At 47.8% G+C, this 22,082-nt stretch overlaps 1 protein-coding gene across 1 annotated transcript in view; it reads right to left on the reverse strand.

The window, feature by feature from the left end:
* The window catches only part of CC2D2A (coiled-coil and C2 domain containing 2A), a 90,814-nt gene that overhangs the window by 12,857 nt on the left and 55,875 nt on the right, over positions 1-22,082 (reverse strand). The window contains exons 21-31 of the mRNA XM_037045596.1: positions 18,853-19,056; positions 17,020-17,112; positions 16,067-16,158; positions 15,056-15,070; positions 12,831-12,998; positions 10,429-10,534; positions 10,129-10,238; positions 7,704-7,800; positions 7,131-7,229; positions 5,963-6,139; positions 1,061-1,264 (exon numbers count right to left, since the gene is read on the reverse strand). Of these exons, the coding sequence (XP_036901491.1) occupies positions 1,061-1,264; positions 5,963-6,139; positions 7,131-7,229; positions 7,704-7,800; positions 10,129-10,238; positions 10,429-10,534; positions 12,831-12,998; positions 15,056-15,070; positions 16,067-16,158; positions 17,020-17,112; positions 18,853-19,056 (1,365 nt within the window). The remainder of the gene's footprint in view (positions 1-1,060; positions 1,265-5,962; positions 6,140-7,130; positions 7,230-7,703; positions 7,801-10,128; positions 10,239-10,428; positions 10,535-12,830; positions 12,999-15,055; positions 15,071-16,066; positions 16,159-17,019; positions 17,113-18,852; positions 19,057-22,082) is intronic.

Genomic DNA, 22,082 nt, shown 5'->3' on the forward strand with positions numbered 1-22,082 from the left:
GGTGTCTCCTGGTTCACCCTCGGATGTTACCTTTCAAGGGTCCTAAGGGCAGGGGAGCATCCAGTCCAGCCTCTCCCCCAGCTCCAGCCCCACGTGTTCTCTCTCTGCAGCCTTGCAGCCTGCGGAAACCCAGCACCAGGAACTCGGCTCCCTCGGGGCAAACGCTGTTTCAAGCCCTCGCCTGCCTGGAATCTTGCTCTCTTGCTGTTTACTGAGTCTTCCTATTTCAGCCATGATTTTTTAAGTGTTTTAAATGTTTTATTCATCACTCTTAAAGGTTCTGTACGGGAAGTTGTTTTCTGCACATCCTTCTACTATGTTACAGACAACAGAAGTCCCTTTATGGTTTTCAATACAAACTGATTAATAAAAAATGTAAATGAACGTGGAACGTGAGGGTTTCTTAACATACTTATATCTGCAAGTAGAGATACCATTTTCCTGTTCCTAAAGCACTCTGTTAACTAACTTACTAGCAGCAGTCACTCCCTCCTCTCTCCACTCTCCAAAGGCAGTGAGGGGTCACAGTATTCACCGAAGAACGGCCTGCTTCCCGTGGGGCTTCTGGTCCCACAAGGCTGTGATGAGTATGAGTGAGGTACTCTGCGTGCACAGGACGGTGAGCGTGCACTGTGAGCGTGCTTTGTGGTGACGGCGTGCTACAATACTGGAAATCACTGTCGCTTAATTTGAGTTCAGTGATGCTTACAGCATTAAGTATAATACTGAATAGTTAGTTATCTTGGAACAGTAGGAAGTGCGTGAGCTCCAGAGTCAGAGACCTAGTTCAAACCTAGGGAAGTTACAGAGAATACGTAATCAAGGTGTGTTTATGTAAGACATTGGGGAAAGTGTAGAGCATCTTCCAAACACTAATTCTCTGGCACCCAGTGTAGTGTCAGGGGTACGGTAAGCACGCAGTAATTGTTTAAAGAAGGGACCAAGGATTTCAGTGTCGTACTTTAAAGTATATACTGTGAAATATGGTAGTTAAGATGGCAGCATGCTGAAATTTTGACCCACGTGCAGCACCAGTGCTGGTTGGCTGGGAGGTGCTTACCGCCGTTGCCTTCGGGTTGTCGGGATGAGCATCCAGAAGCTCCTGGGGAGGGTTCAGAGGCTTGAGGTAACGGGTGATGAAAACCGTCTTCCCGCAGAGGTCGAGCACCGTGGTCGGGCACTGGCGATTTGGGAATTTTAAGGCGCATTCAGCCTGAAACTTCTCTGCTGCCTGAAGTAATTTCTCATCTTCCTGAGAATCAAACTTCAAAAAGAAAGACTGCATGGAGCTCACATATGATTATAGGAGACACAATCACATTTGTTCAGATTGTCCCGTCAACACGAACTATTGATAACTATGTGCTCCAGGAAGTAGGGTAAATGGCCCCTTCCAACACCATCAGGCTCTGGGGGTCCTGAAGCTTTAATTATATTTATAATCTTAAAATTAGATTCATTAAATGCTTAAAAATACATTGAAACAGGATTGAAAGAGAACGGCCAACAGACAAAAAGCCATATAGGATTAATAAAACAACACATAAAACTTAAACTGTGATGTACTACTGTTGATTGATGAGAAGCAAGCAGTTTTATGGTGTGTGTGGTGATGGTTGTAGAGGGAAGAGGGCTCAGAAGTCTTAAGATCTCACACGCAAAGCTTCAGCAACTTACATTAAATGGACAACAAGTTTACAGATGTATATGGATGTATTAAAACGTTTCAAACCCATAATCAATGCAACAAATAATAGTGATGGCTCTCATGGAAAAAGGAAGCGGAGCTACGGACATCAAATGTGTAATAGTTATTTTAAGAGGTTCTCTGATCCAAGAGGAGCTACAATTCCTAGACTTTTAAATGTAACTCAAAGCAGATGAAACGACACATTTCAATCACCTTTCCCCCTCCAGCCACCACTAAAAATAGCATGAAAAGAAGCAGTTCTTTAAAATGTTTTTACAAAACTTTTGCTGCTTAGTATAAAAATAAGTGCACTGTCACTTACAGAAGTGTTTAACAACTATTGTTGAATGAATGAAAAATACATTCCTCTTTATGACTTCAGCTAGAATTGCAAGTGTTCTAATTGTTCTCGACTTCTCTTATTTCGGAGCTGGAGCTGGACCATGGCTTGTTTCTAATTTGACTTCTGAGCCTGAGAAACCGGGGCAGTGGATGCGGGGTGGGGTGGGAAAGCGGCATCTCCAAAAGCCAATATACTGCTCCCTTGGAATGTCCCCCTGACGATGGAATCAACATCGTCATCCTCACAACCACCCACAACTTGGCGTAGTGCCGAGACACAGGAGCTACCCAGCAGGTGTAATGAAGAGTAAATACGTAAATGAAAAAGGTGAGCTCCCGAAGCTTTGGCATGGGGGTGTCACAGACCCCTAGAGTAGAACTGTCAAGCCAGCAATAATTACCATTTTAGAAAGATGATAATTACGAAACAAGGGTGGTGTGGGGAAAAAAGCACCCAGTGGAATTTCATCCCTGTTGCCTTTAAACTCATTCATCCAATTATTTGAAAAATGTTCCCGTGTCTACAAGGTTCCAAGGACTCTGGGTATATGAGTATGAAAGAGTCCCCTCAAGGAACTTTTAGTCCAGAGGAGAACAGTCGTAAGCAGCCAGGTGCTTCCAGTACGCGACCAGGACTTCCATGGGGATACGCACCACGTGCTAGGAAAAGAGGCGGCGCTGGGCGCCATCCAGAAAGAACAGTGAAAATCTCGAGTCGTGCTAGTGGCCTTCCGAGTCGGAAAAGTGTGTCGACCCTTTTCTGCCACTTGGACCTGGAGGTTCTGTGCTGCATTTCGACCCTGAAACTAGCGCTTCCTGAGAGCAGGGCCCATGCTTGACCCATTCTTTGTTCTTCCCTGCACTGGGCGGGTGGTAAGTATCAGTGGTCATTAATACCTTATTTAGGCCACTGGGGTGCCGTTTCATGGCATGAAACAGTAATGTAAGGAGTCTGTGCTGTGTGGGTAACCTAAGTAGTGCCAGGCCACAGCTCCATGCTAAATGAATTCAGGCCATTCATCACAAAAGAAATTAAGGTGAACCCGACAAATTCACCATTTGATTCAACCTGAGGTTTCGAGGATTCTTAACTGGCTTGATTCTTTAACCTCCAGGTTAATGTAAATACTTACAGGAAGCTGAATGGGTCTGTCCCCCACTTTGAATTCCTACACTGTGACAGCTCAGCTGAACAGAAACGACTGTCGCACACTGTCTCTTTAAGAAGCTGCCCATGAGCGTTACGGACTTGAAAACCCAGAAGGTGGCTCCCAGCGTGCAGGTGACATTCAGACCTACAGCTTCCCAGAGCCCCAGCTAAATGAGAATCCTGACATAATGACGTGGGCCAAAAGACAAAGCTGCACGTGCCTCGTGGAACCACAGATGCCTGCAGTTCATTGCCAAGGGGACACACGCACACACACAGGACCCAGCACATTCCATACGGTGGCAGAGGACAAATGCAGCTACTTGAGCCCAGTAACTGCTGACGGACGAATGAATGGTTGACACGTGAAGGGTGCAGACACGTGTACCTTTTTAAGCATTTCACTCATCTCTCAGGGGCAAGAAAGAAAAAAAGAAAAACTTTATCAACAGAAAGAACCTGCTTTCAAAAACTTAAAAAAAGAACAAACCAAACCAAGACAGTGTGAAGTAGGGATGTAAGAATAAGAGTTCAGGCTTTGCTACTGATTTTTAAGAAAATTCCTTGGGTAAACAAACACCTTTAAAAACATCACGTGGAATGGTGCCCTAGAGGATGCTGGGGGCGGGAGGAAGGCTAATTTGCTAATCCCAGAGGTTGCTGTAAATGGCAGAGCAATCCCAGGTGTGGTGTGGGTCCCTATTCTTTTAAGGAGAGCGGCTCTTCCCTGAGTAATCTGCAGGGGAACCCCGAGAAACGTTTCTGTCTCTGTGTGCTAGGAGGGCAGGGTGCTAGGGGTCAAAGTGCCTTTCCTATCAAAACGAATCCCGCGTCTGGCCTACACCGGGTGTCTGAGGCCTTGTTTTTAAAGGTCTGAGAGAAACGCTTCCTGCAGCCACAACCGGGCAGTGAAATGCCACCAGGGGCGGCAGCGGAGAGCCTGGTTACCTGCTTCAAGGAGGGGAGGCTGCAAGGCCTGGGAACTATGTTTCAGAGCCCTGGAGGCCTTCGGAACTTTTTGTGATAGATCAGTGCCCGTGAAGAGGGCAAGGCACAGGGAGTCTGGTTTCCTCCGTTCAGCCGCAGTCACGGACAGCTTTCACCAGGCCTGGGATCTCACCTGCAGGTGGCGCTCTAGCTGACTGCTTTCTCCTGCTAATAATACACAAATTGTGAAATCCTCTTTTGTCTGGGAGCATTCTTCCGTGTAAACATGCGTGTTGGCTTTCTTCCGAGTTTACACAGGGAGAAAAACATTATGAATATGTTTCCTTTTCTGAAATAGTTCAAAATGCATATATTCTAGCATGCTTTCTAGAGAACATATTTGTCATAACGTTAGTGACAAAAACCAGCATATAAAATTCACTGGAATTTCGGTAGGTTTGTTTTCCTGATAATGCTGTATGTCCTCTGTACCCAAACTATAATACTGAACCAAACTGCAATACAGAGAGAGGAACGTGGGCATTAAGAACGTGCCCGTGAATCTCCATCTGAATCTAATTATAGTGGCTGGAGTCAGCACAATAGCCTACGCAGTAGAGCTCAGTAGTCAGCAACTTGGGCTTACATGTGACTGTAACGCCAAGGAACTCTTATTTGCTTTTTAAAAAAATTATTTATTTATCTTTAGAGGAGAAGGGAAGGAGAGAGGGAGAGAAATATCAATGTACAGTTGCCTCTCGTGAGTCCCCTGCTGGGAACTGGCCTGCAACCCAGGCTTGTGCCCTGACTGGGAATCGAACCATGATCCTGTGGTTCGCAGGCCCGCGCTCAATCCACTGAGCTACACCAGCCAGGGCTTTATTTGCTTTTCTGGGCTCTGGTACCCACAGCGTCTGAGAGGCACCTGTGCCACAGAAGAGGCCCAGGTGAATATCTGTTGGATGTACAAGATGTGGAGTGAGACAGATATTTGTTAGCTGCGCCACTGACTGCCTGGGCACGCCAGCATACGTGGGGCTTTGTTTCCTCATCTCTGGTTTGGAGACTCATCTTACAAGACAGTGGGGAGTATCGAAGGAGAGAATGGTGTCAGATGCCGACAGAGCTCGGGATGGAGTAAGGCCTCAGTCTAGGTTGGGGGTGGAGGTTATTACTACTGCATTGGTTCATCATAATAAGAGCTCATGCCAGCATTTTCTCCCCCATCCAGCCAGGGTGGTGGCCTCGGGGCTGCACCAGCGTGTTACATTAACGGAGTGCCCCCTGACTACAAAAGGGGGGACACAGTTGCTAGCACACAGGAGTTCTGTTTAAAACTAGAACACGTGCACATATTTGTGTCTGTCTGAAGGCACCGAGACGAACTGAGGTGACCCCTGAAGGTCATGTAGCCTTATAATCCTCTTGAATCAATTCAATACACTGCACGGCTAGCCAGGATGTGCCGTCCACCGTGCAACCGCTGTGCAAACGTACATCCGAATGCTTGCCAGTGAACATCCAGATTAAAAGTAATTTGCCTTTCTAGTCAGTCATAGTTCATCTTCTTCCCCCGGAGAAAACTTTCCTGAACGGAAAGCACACTTATATTTGTATCGTTTTGCCTAAAAGTTGACGCCACTGATTGACGTAGTTACTGGCGCCTTGGACATACAAACCTACACTGCTGCTCTCCCCTTCATCCCATCCGAACCAAACGACTGCTGAGTGGCCCTCGGAGAAAGGAGACCTCCGCTTGGGCTGTGAGCTCCGGGTTCACCACGGCGTGGCCTGGCAGCGTTTGTCGTGTTTTGCCCGCACCAGACAGGGTTCCAAAGTGTAGACAGACTTACCTTTTCTCGAACCGGCTCCCCAGGAACCAGCTGAGGCTCGATGGTAATGAACAGGGTGATGTAGGAGCCTTCGCTGAGGCTTCGGACGGGGTCAAAACCCCGCTCGATAGTCATGCTTCGCTCCTTACTGTAGCCCAGGAGAACCGGGGGGATGTCTATTTTAAATGTTCCATCAATCTGTGGAGGAAAGAGGACTTGGTAAACATCCCGGTCATTTTCCAATGGGAGTTCAAAGGCAACTCCTCATTGCTGATGAATTCAGTACAGACCGCCCGGCCTGGCATTCGAGGCCTGCCCCTCTTTCTAGCCCGGCCTCCCGAAGCGCTCACAGAAAGGGCTCTCTTTTCTGCGGCTTAAAATTTTCATTTAAAATGCATTCAAAGAGGGAAATGTGAGTTCTTTTGGCTAGCGTGTCCCCGTAGCAACACCTGCAGACTGTCCCTGTTGCCTAGGGAGGATGGAGGTTCCCAGTCGTCTTCCAACCAGTCAGTCCATCCATTCAGAGTTGCCTTTGGCCTTGGCCTTGCTGGAGACTGTGGCCTAGGCAGTGCTGCTCCATGCGCTCACCGCACGTGGAATCACGCCAATCCTCCCCAGCTGTGTGAGGGGAGCCACGCTCTTATGGCTCAAAGCCGCTCATCGCCAGGCACTGAATCCTGGGGTGTGAGAGCCATTTCTGAATCTCCAACTGTCCTGGCTTGGAGGCAATATGGCCATTCAGGAGTCGTTAGGCTAATGGATCCCTTTAGAAAAATTGCTAAATTCTGAAGAAGGTTGTCTTAGGGGAGCGAGTCTCTACTAACCACTGGTCACTTCTGAAATAGCAAGGACTGTAGAAACACTCATGGAATGCACTGGATTAAACGGGCCGTCCACTGTCCCATTTTGTTCCAGTTGCTTTGGGCACCTGTCCATCCCACTGTCACTTTGACAAGTTTCCACTTTGTTCCACCTTCTTCCCTTCTGATCAAATGTTTAAGAAATTCTCAGACTGGAACAGTCACTCATTAACAACTAACTCTAGGAAGATGGATGTTTAGTAAGTGGTGCAGATGTGACGGAAAACCAGTGGCTCCACATTGGCGGCACACACCCACGAGGAAAGCTTTGCCAGGAAAACGGACGGAGCAGGGCCCTATTCCCACAGAGTTCCAAGTCGGGTGCTTACCCTCGCCTGGAAGTAGATGGTGCTAAATGGAATTTTCACACACCCCAACCAGTGTCTCTCAATTCGAGTGTGGGTTCCGCTTCCTCTTTCCCGGTCATCCTAAAGGAGAGGTGGGTAGCAACGACTGTTTACGAGCTCCAGACACTCACCGAACAGATTTGCAGCAGAAAGCAGCAGGGACGGGGCTGCAAGTATGGGGGCTTAGGTTAGACAGACCGAAGCCACATTCTGGCTCAGATGCTTCATGGTTTTGGGGCCCACGCAAAACCTGAACCTCGGTTTCCTTGTCAGTACATTGGATACTTAACAATCTGCCACATAGTGTTATTTTAGGATTAAGTAAGAAAAGGTGTATGAAAACACCCGGCACAACTCCTGGAACACAGTGACACTCAACTGAAAATAAAAATGCGACTCCGCGTTCTCCATTCTCCCTCCTCCCTTTCCCCACTGCTACACCTTGGGTCTCAGAAATCTAAAATACGAGAGGCATGGAGAGTGGGTTTGGGTCTGCTAGCATGGAGCGGGGCTGTGAGAATGAGGGCAGACTCCATCCTCAAACTGTGAGCTCACCTCCGAGATGTCATATAGGACTTCGTCGAAAATGTTAATGAACACGTCATCTTTGACCGACTGCAGACTCGTCATGCTGTAGTCCCCGTTCGGGGCCCTGCAAGTGGGCACACGGGCCCCAGGGGCCGTGAGGATGGGAAATGAGACATAATGAGCATTCAGATGCTCAAGTTTGAAAAAAACACTCAAGCAGGAGCATAGATGCAGCCTAAAGCAGTACTTCAGTTCAGGGGTTTATCTTATACAGGGGTGGGCGTTGTTTTGAGGGCGAACCCCCCAAGACCAGAATTGTCTTCTGGAGGGTGGGCCCCTTGTCAGACAGGCTTCCCCCTAGGTGCGTGTTTTAGGAACCCGCCTGTATCAGTGCACCAGCTGGGGCTGTGAGAGGCTTCGTCCAGCTTCAGTGAATTTTTTTTTTGGAAACTCAACACGTCTGCCCATTCGTGATGGGTGAGCTGTGAGTGTACACGCCCACACTGTGCTATGGTGCTGAGTGTTCAGCAGTTTTTGACCAGAAATGGCATGACCCCTGTGCTCCAACCTTCCTGTTCACCGGATCCTGCCCTGAGTGACTTTCTTATTTCCCTGGATGAGAAAAGTCCTCAGAGGGAAGCGTTCTGCCGATGAGGAAGAGGTGAAATAAAAAATGGCAGGAGCACTAAAAGACATTAAAACTGACGAGTTCAAGCACTGTTTTGAGCAGTGGGGAAAAAGTCTTGATAAGTGTGCTGCGTCAGATGGACAGAATTTTGAAGGTGACTGAAGTTTAAACATGGAAGAATAAGGACATAATTTTTATAAGTAAATTCCAGTTTCTGGGGGGTCCCCCTCATAACATAGTGTCCACACCCAAGTAGAAAGGGCACTAAAACTCTGTCCGCTGGCTTGTCCTGGTTAGTCTTATGCCCCCTTCCCACCCTCAGCCCCATGGGGGGCTCCGCAAGGAGCCAGCCGGCCAGGGCTGAGCTGGCTGGGCGGACGGGCTACATACAGGGTCTCCAGCGGACCCTGGCGTTGTCGGTATGCGGGCCTCCCAAGCAGCTGGGCTCCAGAGCGTGCTTCTCCAGCAGGCCCTTCCCCAGTCACACACTTACTGCTACGTGGCTGGTGGAATGCTCCTGGTCCCACCCACTTTCCCCACAGATGAGTGAGCATCGCAGGGCAGAGGCTCCTCTCCTGCAACACAACCTGCTCTGAGCAAGGCCCGGGGGAAGCCGGCTGCTCCCGGGGAGAGCGAGAGATGGGGCTGGGGCAGGGACGCGTTGAGCGCCTGACTCCTCGTTTTCTCATTCTTCTCGCTTGTAACATGTGTAACAGTGGTGGTATCTGCCCCTTTCTTCTGACTTAACTAGTTCCGACTGTTACTGTCTCTAATTTACTATTAACATGTAAAAAGTCACCTTCTGTATTTGGGCTTTAGTGTTGTTTCGTTTTGTTTTTGTGTTTTTACAAAGGTACAGCATTGGATTAGATAATTTCTAAAGTTGCTTCAAGGTCTGAGATCATGAGTCTTAAATATCTAAAATTGTATCAAAATTTTTATATATCTATGTATTTTATTTATTTGTATTTTATTGAATTTACTGAGGTGACATTGGCTAATAAAACCATACGGGGTTCAAGTGTACAACTCTATAACACATCTTCTGCATGTTGCACCATGCGCCCACCACCCAAAGTCAAGTCTCCTTCTGCCCCATTTATTCCCCCATTCGTCCACTTCCTCCTCCCCCACACTCCTGCCTTTGCCTCTTGTACTGTTATCTGTATGTTTTTTTCTTTGCTTAATCACTTCATTCTTTTCACTCAGCTCCCGATTTCCTCTCCCCTCTGACAGCTATCAGCCTGTTCCCTGTATCTATGAGTCTGTTTCTATTTTGTTTGTTAGTTTATTTTGTCCATAAGATTTCACATATAAGTGAAATCACAAATGATTGGCTGGTTTCACTTAGCATAATACTCTCCAGGTCTATCCATGCTGCCACAGAGAATAAGATTTCCTTCTTTTTTAAATGCTTCTGTATTTCCACTAAGGGAAAAGCATCATTTATGAGAACAAGGGAGTTTCAAATTTACCTAAAACTTCCAGAGTTGGGGAGACAAGGAAGAAAGGAAAAGCAATGCAGACGCCATGGGTGAAGGGACTGGGAAGCTTGGGCTGTGAATAGCCAGAGCCCAGAGAGGAGTACAGGGTCCCAACGGTGCACCCGAGGTTCAGAAGTTGGACATTTCCCTACCGTATTCTTGATTGGACTCAGCGCTGTACCCGGGGCAACACGTGGGACGTGGCCTCAGGGCTCCCGGTCCTTGTCTGAGCTCACTGTCCACACAAACCTCCCCCTTAGCCGGTTCCCCCAGGAGCCTGGGTTTCCTTCACATTTCTTCAACGTATCCTATAGTACATTACCCAGGAACATACGCTCACCTAAACGGAAGTTCAAGTTCTTCGTTCCAGCTGGGGTTTGGCCCTTCCGCCGTCGTGGTAAGGCAGATGGTCCGTTGAAAAGAAACCTCTACAAAAGGACGTACTAAAACCTTAAAATCAAAAGCAGCTTGTAAGAGTCCAGAACAGTTCGTTGAATTGTTTAGCTCTAAGCAGAGGTAGAATATGTTTATTAAACAGCTTCCAGATGATGAAGCTGGAAACAGCCCTGGAAGCTTCTAGGCATTCTTGAAAGCCGGAGGGGTGAGAGTCTGAGCCGAGACCCCCCCTCGGGCGCCTCACCTGGCCGAGCAGGTCGTGGGCACTGTGGCCTGGGCTGTGTGTGGGCGGGGAAGCAGCGCGCTTCTCGCTGAAACTCCTTGAAGACCTTGACGGCTGCTGAAATTTGCTGGGAGGGGAAATGTTCGGAAACATCAATGACAGGGAAGTCTAATTACCTACTGAGAAGAGGGTTTTTTCAAAGGTGTATGGCCCTGGTGGCAAAGGTGACAGCTATTCTGTCGAAGCTTGTTGACACTTCAGTACGCTCTGGTCACCCCCAGATGGCTAAGGACAGAGGAGAGAGTCCTTTTCTCGCTCCTCTCCTAGGGGTGCCCGTAAACGAGCCCCATCCCTCTCAGATGGCAGAACCCTGAACTTCCTGGCCAACCTTCTTTGTCCCTGTTTAACTCCTCTCCTGCTGTATTCTCTCTGAACCTGCACTCTCCGGAACCTCACGCTACAGACCCCAGGTAAACGTCTCTCTGGGCCTCCCAGGCCTCTCTGGGAGAGGGAGGGATCGGAGACTCCTGAGCCAGGGTCCGGGGTCTTGTCCCTTCCCTCTTTTAGAATGCTGCTCTTCCCGGAGGGAGGAGCGAAGGTCACGTCCGGAGAGCCTCTCCCCGGCACCTTCCCTTCCTCCGACAACTCGCCTGGGTATTTTGTCTGAACTTTATGGTTCACCAAACATGCTGCACTCATTGCCGAACTGTAAGTTGTCTATTTCTGTCAGACTGTCTTACCTTTTCACAGGCGAGCATTTCGGATACGTGACAAGACAATAACAGTGGGATATCTGAATGCAACAGCTCCCAGGGAAAAGCCCTCTTTCTCTGGAGCAGCATCAATTACATTGTTACACAAATATTTGGTAAGTGCCTTCTGCACTTTAGCTAAGCCCCATGCCAGACACTGGGGCTGCCGAGATAAGTAAGGTCAGACTAGAGCAGGAGGCAGACATGTAAACAATCATCGCAAAGTAGTGGGAGGCTTGTCAGACTAGAGGGATGCAAGGGCCGTACGAGTACAGAGGGGGAGTTGGGAAATTCGTCTGTTTGGATGCGAGGGTGGAGGACTGAGACCCCGGCCGGCTGGGTTCAGGGGCTGGTGGATGGGCCGCCTCGGTGACTCAACACTAAAACGTGTGCCATACGGTCCGCTGTGCTTCCTGGTGACTAGTTCAACTCAATTGTTTAACACTTGAAAAATCAAAAGAGACCACAAATAAGACAAACACCTATATATTCAAACAAACAAACAAACAGCTTTCCCTCCACAATCAGTCAAGGTGAGAGGGCCGGGTAGGGCCCCAGGAAGCAATGCTACGGCACAGACTCCAGAGCTTAAACCGACACGTACAAGCAATAAAATTGGGAGCAGCTGGTGATGATCAGGTGTTCTGTGCTGGGTGAGAGAATTCGTTTTTTAAAAAGGCAAAGTAATGGGGTGGGAGGAAGGGAAAGTAAATTTATGGGAAGTACTGGGGAGGGGAGAAGATGCCAAGGCTAGAATGGCACTCATCCAGGGCTGGTGACCTTGGACAAGCCACTTATAGTCCCTTTACTTCCGTTTTCCCTCTGATGACATGGAGTTGGTGACAGTAGTGAGGAGCTGATGAAACAATATATATGAAAGTGCCCAGCGTGGTGCCTAGAATATGGGGAATATACAATGAGCGACAGCTTCCCTCATTATACTTGCAAGGACACCAGCCAAAAGTTGTCTTCATTGTGGGTTCTTCCATCTCTTATCCTCCAAGGGGATAAGTAACTCAGCTCCCTCATCTGTGGCTGAGGGTCCCCAGTGCAGAGAAATGTCACAGGCATAACACTTCTCTGAGCAGCTAAGAGAGAAACCACAGCTTTACCTGTAGTGTATGTCTCAGAGCCCAGGGCCGGCACCACGGGTTTCTGCTCAGCTCACACGCATGTCCCTGGGATCTGTTGCCCACCTTTCCAGGCTGGTGACCCTGTTGCTCTGGCCGTGGGTGGTTAGACCACAGATCAACACCTGACCCTTGTTAGGACCCCCAGATCCTCCCTGGAGAATCTGAAGCTTGGTGGGTGGTACCCTGGCTGGACAAACCACTTCCATCACATGCAAGAAGGAAGCAAATCCACAGAGGGAAGCACTCAAGAGAGACGATGGGGCCTCAGAAGAACCTTCATCTTTACAGTCTGACCTGTAGCTCAGCCGTACCCCTTGTCCTGAGTTCCACGAGACAGTGCCCGTGGCCCCTTCTGCAGCCTAAGTTGACTGAGTTGGTTCTATTATTCACAACCAATGGGATTTGACTTCGGCGAGAACGCCCGTCCCCCCCCCCCCCCCCCCCCCCCCCCCNACTCTGCTGGAAAGCGGAGTGCACGCGCTATAAAGACGTGACCCCGGGGGTGGGATCCGCACAGCCCTGCCCAGGGGCCTCTCACCCTGCTGCCGACCTCCGCACCGGAATGTCGTACGCTCGGATGATGTTCACCAGCAGCTTTATGTCTCCGTCGGACAGGTTTTGGGCTGTCACCTTCTTCCGGCCTTTTCTCCTCGGCCTCAGTGGTCGCTTTTGTTCCGCCAGCTTGAAAAGGCTTAGGCCGAGAATGCTAATGGTTACAGAACAGGATTAGGACTCTGAGGAAAAGAAAGAGCTGGAAAGTCACGCGACAACTCGAGCCCTGCCCCACAGTCCCTCACAGGCCCCCGGAAAACTCTGTCTTTATTTTAAAGAGGGTAGAAGTCATCAAGAAATTTTCCTAAGATGGCAGCCAGCCTACTGCATGGATCATGACCATTTATTTTAGCGGCTGCTACTGATCAGGGAAAGAAAAGGGTGCTCTGGCTGCTCCCAGCATCTCCCGCCTCGCTTTCTGCCCTGCTGGCCTCGCAGCCCCTCCAGCCCCTCCAACTACCCGCCCTGTCTCTCCTCCTCTCTGCCTTTGCCCGTCCGGCACATGGAGTGCCTCCCTCCACCTTCCTCATCTGCCCGCTCGGTTGCAGTTTTTCCTCCCTGCAGGGCAGGGCCTCCCCTTCCCGAGGCCCCAGCACTTCAGCTAGAGGGACGCCCTCTCCCGAGCCCTGGAGCACTTTCTGCCCGGCTCCGTTCTTCTGCAGAGGATGTTTACAGCCTTTCCAGGCATTGCCTGGGATACCTCGCTCTCTGGCGTTACATAAGACTGGGTGTGAATCCTGGCTCTGCTGTCTGGTTTTAAGCAAATGATTTCACCTTTCTAAGCCTCTGTTTTGTCATCTGTAAAATGGGGCCGTAGCTCCCCCTTGGGTTGTTGAGAGGACTAAGTGAGGAGGTGCATCCAAGCACCTGGCCCTGGTCTAGCACTTAGTAGATGTGGCATGGAAATGTTGGGATGAGGTCAGTGATGACGACGTTAGTGAGTGTGTTGGAGGAAGAGGAAGAGGAAGCGGTGGAATCAGGAGGAAGGGCCGGGGAGGAAGAGCAGGAGGGTCTCCTGTCTTCCTACCTCTCACCCTGATCAGGTCAGATAAACACTTCCTGGAGGACGAAAGCAACACAGTCAGTGACTTGTGGGAGAAAGGACCTTGCAGTAAATAATTAAATTCTGGCCCAGAGACTAAGCAGAAACACAGATGTGACTCTGCACCTGGAAGCTGACATGACTGACTATGCCACACAGCACAGAACAAAGCCAGCTGTGCAGAACTGGCCGCAGGCTGTAGCGCGATGAGTCCCCGAAGCCCTGCATCTCAGTTAGCTCAGTTAGAGCCCTCTGTCCAGGAGGCACCTGCCAGCAGGGAGGTCGCAGCTCCCTAGGGGCTCCCGGGAGCTGCTGTTCCCATTCCTTCCCAGAGACTTCAGTCCCACAGAGCAGTGAGCAGTGAGCGTTCATCAGCACCTTCGTGCATCAAGCACCCTGCTGGGTGCCTCGCGTGGAACAATTTCTAATCCTCGCAGGCACAAGGTTTACCCCGTGTTTTCAGATGAAGAAACTGGAGGCTGTGAGCAGTGATACAATTTGCTGAAGGCTCCTAAATAGGGGACGGGGAACTGGGGTCTAATCTCAGGTCACCCCGACTTCACGGCCCGTCTTCTCCTTCTTTTCCGGTATTTACACATATTCATTTCTCAACTCACTCAAAACAGGGATGTCCACTGCACATTAACATCATGTAAAACTGTGAAGGCTAATTCTCCTCTCCCAAACAAAATGTGACATTATTGTACATTTTTGCGAATCTCTGTTTGTGGGTGCGATTATCTACATTTCATTATTTTATTACTGTAAATTAATTTTTATGGAGAAATAATTGAATATAACACTGTATTAGTTTAAGGTGCACAACACATTGGTCTGATGTATTCATAGATTATGATTCTCACCATGACATTAGCTGACACTTCTATTATGTCAAATAATGATCATTTCTTTTGTGTGGTGACAGTATTTAAGGTCTAGGCTTTTAGTACCTTTCAGGTTTATTATACAGTGTTGTTGACCATAATCACTATGCTTGCATTAGGTCTCCGGGGCTTATTTACCTACTAGTCACAAATCCTTCCTCCCCCAGATGGGGCTCCCCTCAAAGACTTCACATGGGAACATCTTGGGGGCTGGGACCATTAAATACAGAAACATATTAGTTTAAAGTCAAGAACAAATCAAAATTAAAAGAAGAAAGAACATACCCTGAGCCTTCAGAACTTAATGCAGAAAGTAAAGCAGAAAAAAAGAAAAAGAAAGAAAAGAAATGGGAAAACAGCATGAAAAATCACCATCGATTCTACGTGTAATTTTCGTGACGGAATCAAGCATTCGATGCCCAGACTCTGGGCCTGGACTAGGGAGAAGGGGGTTGTGTGAATTTCCGGGCACAGCCTCTTTTCTGTACATGGATGGAGACAAAGTCAAAGTCAGGGGCTGCTGAAGTCAGCACAGTGCTTTGTCTCCTCCCCGACTTCTTGTTGGAGAGGAAATACACTCCTAAGAAATAACCTTTTTAGGGAAGACCAAGAGATTCAATCCCAGAAGGGGTCACGAGATTAACGGACTGCACAAGACCACCAGTGAGGAGTTATTCTCCACCTTTTCTGAATCCGCGCCCCCTCCCACCCACCCCCGGCAGTCCACACAATTTGAAGATTTTTCTAAATGATAGGAAAACAACCAAGCAGATACGGTCAATTTCCAACTTCTAGGTGAATAACTGTTTCTCCCCAGCTGCCCTTGAGCTTCACCAAACACAGCAGCTCTGCCCTCCCAGCTGCAGTTCTGGGATGAGGCCTCCCCTCCACCCAGAGCTTCATGGGCCCGTGGTTCTCAGCCACCCGCAATGGGAGAGTAGGCGAAAGGCCAGCACTGGGAGATGTGGAAGCGGGAGGAGCATGGGCAGGAGGGAAAGGCCGATGGACTCTGATGGCAATGGGAAAGGGCAAAGGCTGGTGAAGCGGGCGCGGCGGTCGTAGGGGGCGGGGGAGGCAGGTGGCTGGCGTGAGATGGAGAGGACCTCAGGCAACTTGGTCTAACAGAGACTCCTCTCCTAATGCAATCACCAGGCACGCATCGAGTTTCACCAGTTTCCAGCAGTGTTCGTGGACCAAGTGCGCCCCATTCAGTGACAGACATCTTACAGTCACACAAAGGATTTACTACAATGCAATGAAAATCATTTTTAGGTGAAACAAAAGGTTTGTTTTTACCTGATATTGGGAACTTCTTCTTCGACGATCAAATCCGTAAGGAGGAAATGGCGTTTTGCAATTAGGAAACGATTTAACACTGATTCTCTAACCTGGGGAAAGAAAGAAATGTTAGGTAAAGTGTTCCTGTTTCGTGGCCTTCGTTGTTCATTCCCTAAACTTCTCCACATCTTCGCCCCATGTCCCATCCGCACAGCCCCCACCGGCCACCTTCCCCTTTCCCTGCAGCACTGAGCACTTCCTACTGTCAATCACCGAACTTTGCTCACTGGTGAAAGCACCTACAGTGGAGGGGTCTCTGTTCTGCTCATTGCTCCGTTCTCAGGACCTGGGGAAGCTCCCAACCCGCAGACGGTAAAAACTTGCTGAACGAATGAACGAACGAAAAACAGGGCCAGCCTCGAAGCACAGGGGATGCAGACGTGCTTCTTAAGTTCTTTCTTTATTCAGATTGGCTTATTTCCCAATTCTCCTTTAAATAGACAACCTCTTAAATGTCATAAATTGTTTTTTTAATATGTGCTCCAGAGGGCAAATCAATTGGATGGGAATAATGTACCATAGCCACTGTAGCATTTCTTATAAGTTAAATTTATTAAAGAAAGAAAGGAAGAGAGGGAGGGAGGGAAGGAGAGAGAGAGGACCAAAAGATGTTTCAACTTTCTAGTGAATAGGGTAGTTAGTATGCCACTGATAAAACTTCTATTTTATTACGAAGTGTGATGCAGACACTCAAATACTGAGTACTTTGTCCCCACACCCCACTTAAGAGAACCACTGACAGGACGCTGAGATACATCCTAATGTTTTCACATGTTCAAAAGATGAAGAGAATTGTTCATCAATTGCACGTCTGTAATTCTGAGAAAAGAAGCCTTCCGGGGTTAAGTGTCACACAGCTATTTGAAAGAAGAGAATTCCCACCTTTGAAAATCTAAAACAATTTTCCTTACCTGCTGGAGGTACTTGGCCACTACGGCCCGATGGCCATCTATGTGGTCCTTGGTCTCGATCACATTTCTGTCTCGTAACCGTTTCTCATAGTCCTAAAAATTAAAAAGGAATAATTTTATGATTTTAAAGTGTTAGTACTTTCTCGTGCCCTTCTTGAGATTAGGGAATTTATCACTTGTGGTTTACGTTTATGAATTATGGCTCTTAATGTTTCTTCCATGTTCCTGTGAACATTTGGTTCAGAATTGGTCTTTGATGTGGTATCCGGGATTCAGAGTCAGTTGGCGGATGCCTTATAGATAGAAGAGAAACCTAGAATTATACTTTGCAACGTTCATGAGGGAAGAACCAGAGGCCACACAGGTAACAGTTGCTGTGGTTCAAGACGCCAAGCTCACCCGGCAACTTAGCCAAAGCCTCTGCTTAATTTTTGCCTTTTCCTATTTTAGGGAAAGCAATCACAAAATAGAAAATGGCATTTGGGGGCAGCTGACTTGGTTACCAACTCGGAGGAAGGTCATGGGTGCTTTGGATTTGTCTGCGTAGGCCGCTGCATTCTCCTCTCTTTTTCCATCAGTAAAATTCCCCCATGGGCCCCAGGGAGCTACCATCTTCTCCTTTGATCTTTTCCTGGTCACACTGAATGCTCAGGGTGACTCAAGGTTTTTGAACTTGGGACAGAAGGACACACCTTTGTGACCTGGCTGGGTAGCTCAGTTGGTTGTGGGTCATTCTGACACACCAGGCTTGATTGTTTGATCCCCAGTTGGAGCCCGCACAGGAAGCAACTAATAATGACTATGACTGAGTGGAAAAACGAATGGGTGTCCCTCTGCCCCATCTCTGTAAGATAAATTTTTTAAAAAGGACACAACTCTCCCTTTGGGCTGAAACTACTGGATGTGAACTTGGGTAATGGGGGGGAACATGTGGCCAAGGAGAGAAATCTGTTTATAGTGAGGGGAAGGGAAGCCCAGACAGGGTGCAAAAGGTCCTGGGGTCACTTGGGCCCTGCAGCCAGGCATCACTGAGGCACAGATGGACTCCTGACATTCACACGGCTTTAGCTATTTAACCCCATTTGGGGGTTTCATCATTCAGTAAACTCCCCTTGGTGCCTGCGCTAGTTCAGACTGGGAGTTTATAACAATCACAAGTCCAAACCACGCAAACAAGAACCAAGTAACCGAAAACATTCTCTGAGAACGACTTCTGCAGGAGAAGTCATACGGGTACTAATTTCTAATGGCTCCTCCCTTGCCTCATCAAATGCAGACTCACCAATCTGGATTCGCCGGCCCGCCCCACCCACCCAGGACTAGCACCTGAAAGCCCTCCAAGGTCCCGCCCCCCAAGGTCCCGCCCTCCAAGGTCCCGCCCCCGCGGCCGTCACATGGCTCCCGGCCCACCGGACTCTGCATCCTGCTGCCCTTGCCCAGGACGCCGGCCTGTTCCCCGCTTCCCTTCTCCCACTCCCACCCAGAGGCGGCTCAAATCCTACCCCTCAGTTTCCCGCCGTGCTCACTACGGACCACATGCTTATCTTACTGGATTAAAATGGCATTGAACTCTTGACTAAGGCAGGCTAATTTGCCATATAAACACCAATGATATTTCTCAACCCTACCATCCTATTTTTCTTAGTTTATGTCTTTCACTATTTTGAGGTAAGAGGCTATTTGGACATTGAATATAAGGAAAACAGTGAAAAGGTTATGTAAAGTGCTGCAAAGGAGAAACTAGTATTGCTACCAAAACTATATTAACAACAAAATTCACACTAAAAAGCTGACCAAGTGGCACAGCGATGTTTTACCGCAGCCTTTTCTCACCTGGAATACCTTTTCCAAGATTTCTCGGTCATATGCTGGAATCTGCTTATAATTCCGGAATTCTGGGACCTCTTGGCTTCTAAGATGCAGAAGCCTGAATCGTTTGGATCTATTTAATTCCTCATCTGACACGAAGTTAAATTCCTGCTGCAGCTGTTCCAGTCGAAAGAAATCAGGGACATAGGACTCACCACTAGTAGCGACCTATAAAAAAACGGAAAACACAAAGCTCTAGACAATGGGCAGATTTCATCCAGAGAAAGCCAGCACTGAGCTTTGGGGATGGAGGCTTAACTGTTTAGATTGAGAAACCTGAAATGTCCTGCATTTCATTTAAAGACAAAGTACACTAAAATGTAATGGTAACAAGGAAGATGTTAATTCACTAGCTATAAAAAGTACCAAATCTGATCTCACCTATAAGTGGAAACTAATCAACAAAACAAACAAGCAAGCAAAATAGAACTAGAGACACTGAAGTAAAGAACAAAGTGACAGTGACCAGAGGGGAGGTGGGAGGGAAATAATGGGGGGAAGGAGGGCAAGGTCATCAGGGACCATGTATGAAGGACCCATGGGCAAAGCCAATGGGGGATGGGAGTGAGGGTGAGGCAGGGGAAAGTGGTGGTGGGAACATGGACACAACTGTGTTTGAACAACAATAAAAATTGATTTCAAAAAAGTACCATAAATCATTTTTTCAAAGAAATAAAAATTATGAGGTTCATCTTTGGTATGTATGTTCCCCTACCAGGTATTATGAAAATATACACACTAAAAAATGAGAGGTTTATATTGGTGTATTACTAGATGCCTACTGAAAATAATATTATACAAAAAGTGTATATAAAATCTAACATGTGTGTTTTAAATATATATTTTTAAATTAAATTTATTGGGGTGACTGGTTTATAATATGAAAGTTTCAAGTGTACAATTCCATAACACGTCATCTGTATACTGCATTGTTTGCTCACTGCTCACAGTCTAGTCTTCCTCCATCACCATATATTTGGCCCTCTTTATCCTTTTCATGTTTTAAGTTTACTTTACAATATAACTTTTTACTATTCTTAGGCACACGTGTGGATAAAAGCACCAGAGTCAGCTGATCACCTTCACTTGGCTCCACGGCCAGGCCCTCCTGTCTCTGAACAGCCCCGCCTCGCCTTGGTCACTGAGAACAGTGAGCCAGAGATAGACCTGGGTGTCAACCTCCAGTGCGTCTGCACAGTTGCACGGGAGGGAAGGCTGAGCAGGTGTGGGGCCTGGGTGCAGACCTCCAGTGCGTCTGAGCAGTTTCAGGGGATGGAAGGCTGAGCACGTGTGGGGGTCACTCCGCCAGGAGTCTGCCAGCCCATTTGCTGCGTGTGCTCTGCCAGCTACCACCTCCTCCGGGGCAGAAGGAAAGCAGGGAGCAGAGGTTTGCTGGGCTTTGGGACGGGAGAGGTGATCCCGCTGTGAAAATCCTGGCTCACAAAAGGAGACCAGTCAGGAAGGCATCGCCGTGCTTTGTCCTTCTGTGGGAAGGCACATGGTTATAAAGGTGACACACATACTGGATTACTTCCGGTGTAAAATCGTAAATGAAACCGTGATTCGAAAACTCTACGTGAAAGAGATTCCTTCTGGGTAGGTGATATGACCTGTTCCTTCTAGCATTTTTCTCATCCCCACTAAAAGTACCATGTTGTAAGGAGAGTGTATAGAGGCCAAAGTCAGAGGCTTGTTTTGGGACTTATCTCAAAAATATTGGGAGAGAAATGAAAATTTTCATCCCGGTTATAATTATCCTGCTGATAAACTTATACTAATAAACATGATCACAGGATGTGTTGCTGTGGTCACTTTCTGTATCATACACTTGTTTACGATGTTTTTGTGGGCATTATGATCCTGGGAGTAAAAACATTTGTATTTGATGCCAAAAGATAATTTACTGACCAATGACCTGTTTTATTTATGAATTCACTGAAAAATTTTAAATGTTATGACAGATACGACCACCTTATCTCATAAATACTTAAATGAAACCTAAATAATAGTCAAATTAATCATTAAACAAGAATACAAACAAACCCACCATTTCTTAAAATGCTCCATCAGCCCTTCAAGGTGTGATGGAAAGGGCACAGACCCTGAAGTCAGATGAACTTGGATCTGAGTCCTTACTAGCTGTGTGACCTTGAGTAGGTAACTCTCTATAGAAGGAAACTTGAGGAGTTTTCTCTCTATTGAAGGGGAAAATTAAACCTTTCTTTAGGGTTTTACAGAAGTTTGAGGTAACGGTTACAATGGCAACAGCTAATGTTTATTACACACCAATTATGTGCCCAGCAAAGTATGGATATGCAGCGGCTTATTTATTGTGACAGTATTAGCAGAGGAAGCTAGTTAGTTCAGGAAGGGAGCAACGGGAATCAGACATTAAGCCTAATAAACTAGGGAGCTGAATCAGACAGTAAGGCTGATTTGCTGGGAAGCCACAGCATTCAACAGGTTTCCCAGGGGGCAGCAGCATCCTCTGCCCAAGGGGCCTAATCCTCAAAGTAGGCAGAAAAAAATCGGTTACCCGTTATTAGCTGAGATTATGGAGGGAGGAAATTTTCTCTGCCGAGGCATGCTCAGTAAAAGGCAAGACGGTGCAAGGGGAGGTAAACACGTGTGCAAAACGGGGACATAAAGGGCAGAGTCTAATCTGGGAAAGGAATCAGATTGGATAAGGGCTCGGAAATGTGGACAGTTCAGGAAAATTCAGGAAGCAGGTTAGATAGTGGGAAAGGAAGCCTGCTCCTGCCTGAAAGCCAAGAAAATACATGGAGAGTTTTCAAGGATCTCAGAACAGTTGCTGCTAGAGCCTGCCCACCCTCTACATCCCAGTCTGTATTATTGCCTCTCACCCCAATAACTCTTTCCACTCTGCTAAAACTTCTCCCACACACGCGCCTTCTGAAATTCCTTTCTTGCAACACCGCAAGAACCCATTTTCACTGGCAACAGCAGCACTGTGAGGACGTCCCAGGGCCTAGACACACGAGTGCCTACCTTGCTCACACGGCCAGGCAGGTGCTGAGCTGGCATTTAAACCGGCCATTCACTCAGCACTTGTGCTATTAAGCACTACGGCACAGAGTACAGGATGAAAGAAAATGCGTGCAAAGGGCTGAGCCATTTTCATTACTGTCATCACACCACGGTGAGAAGGAGTGTGTGCGCGCAGTTCTCCTGCC

The sequence above is a fragment of the Sturnira hondurensis genome, unplaced genomic scaffold, assembly GCF_014824575.4.
Source record: "Sturnira hondurensis isolate 20B ecotype Veracruz unplaced genomic scaffold, ASM1482457v3 Scaffold0000780, whole genome shotgun sequence".
In the NCBI taxonomy this organism is placed as follows: Eukaryota; Metazoa; Chordata; class Mammalia; order Chiroptera; family Phyllostomidae; genus Sturnira; species Sturnira hondurensis.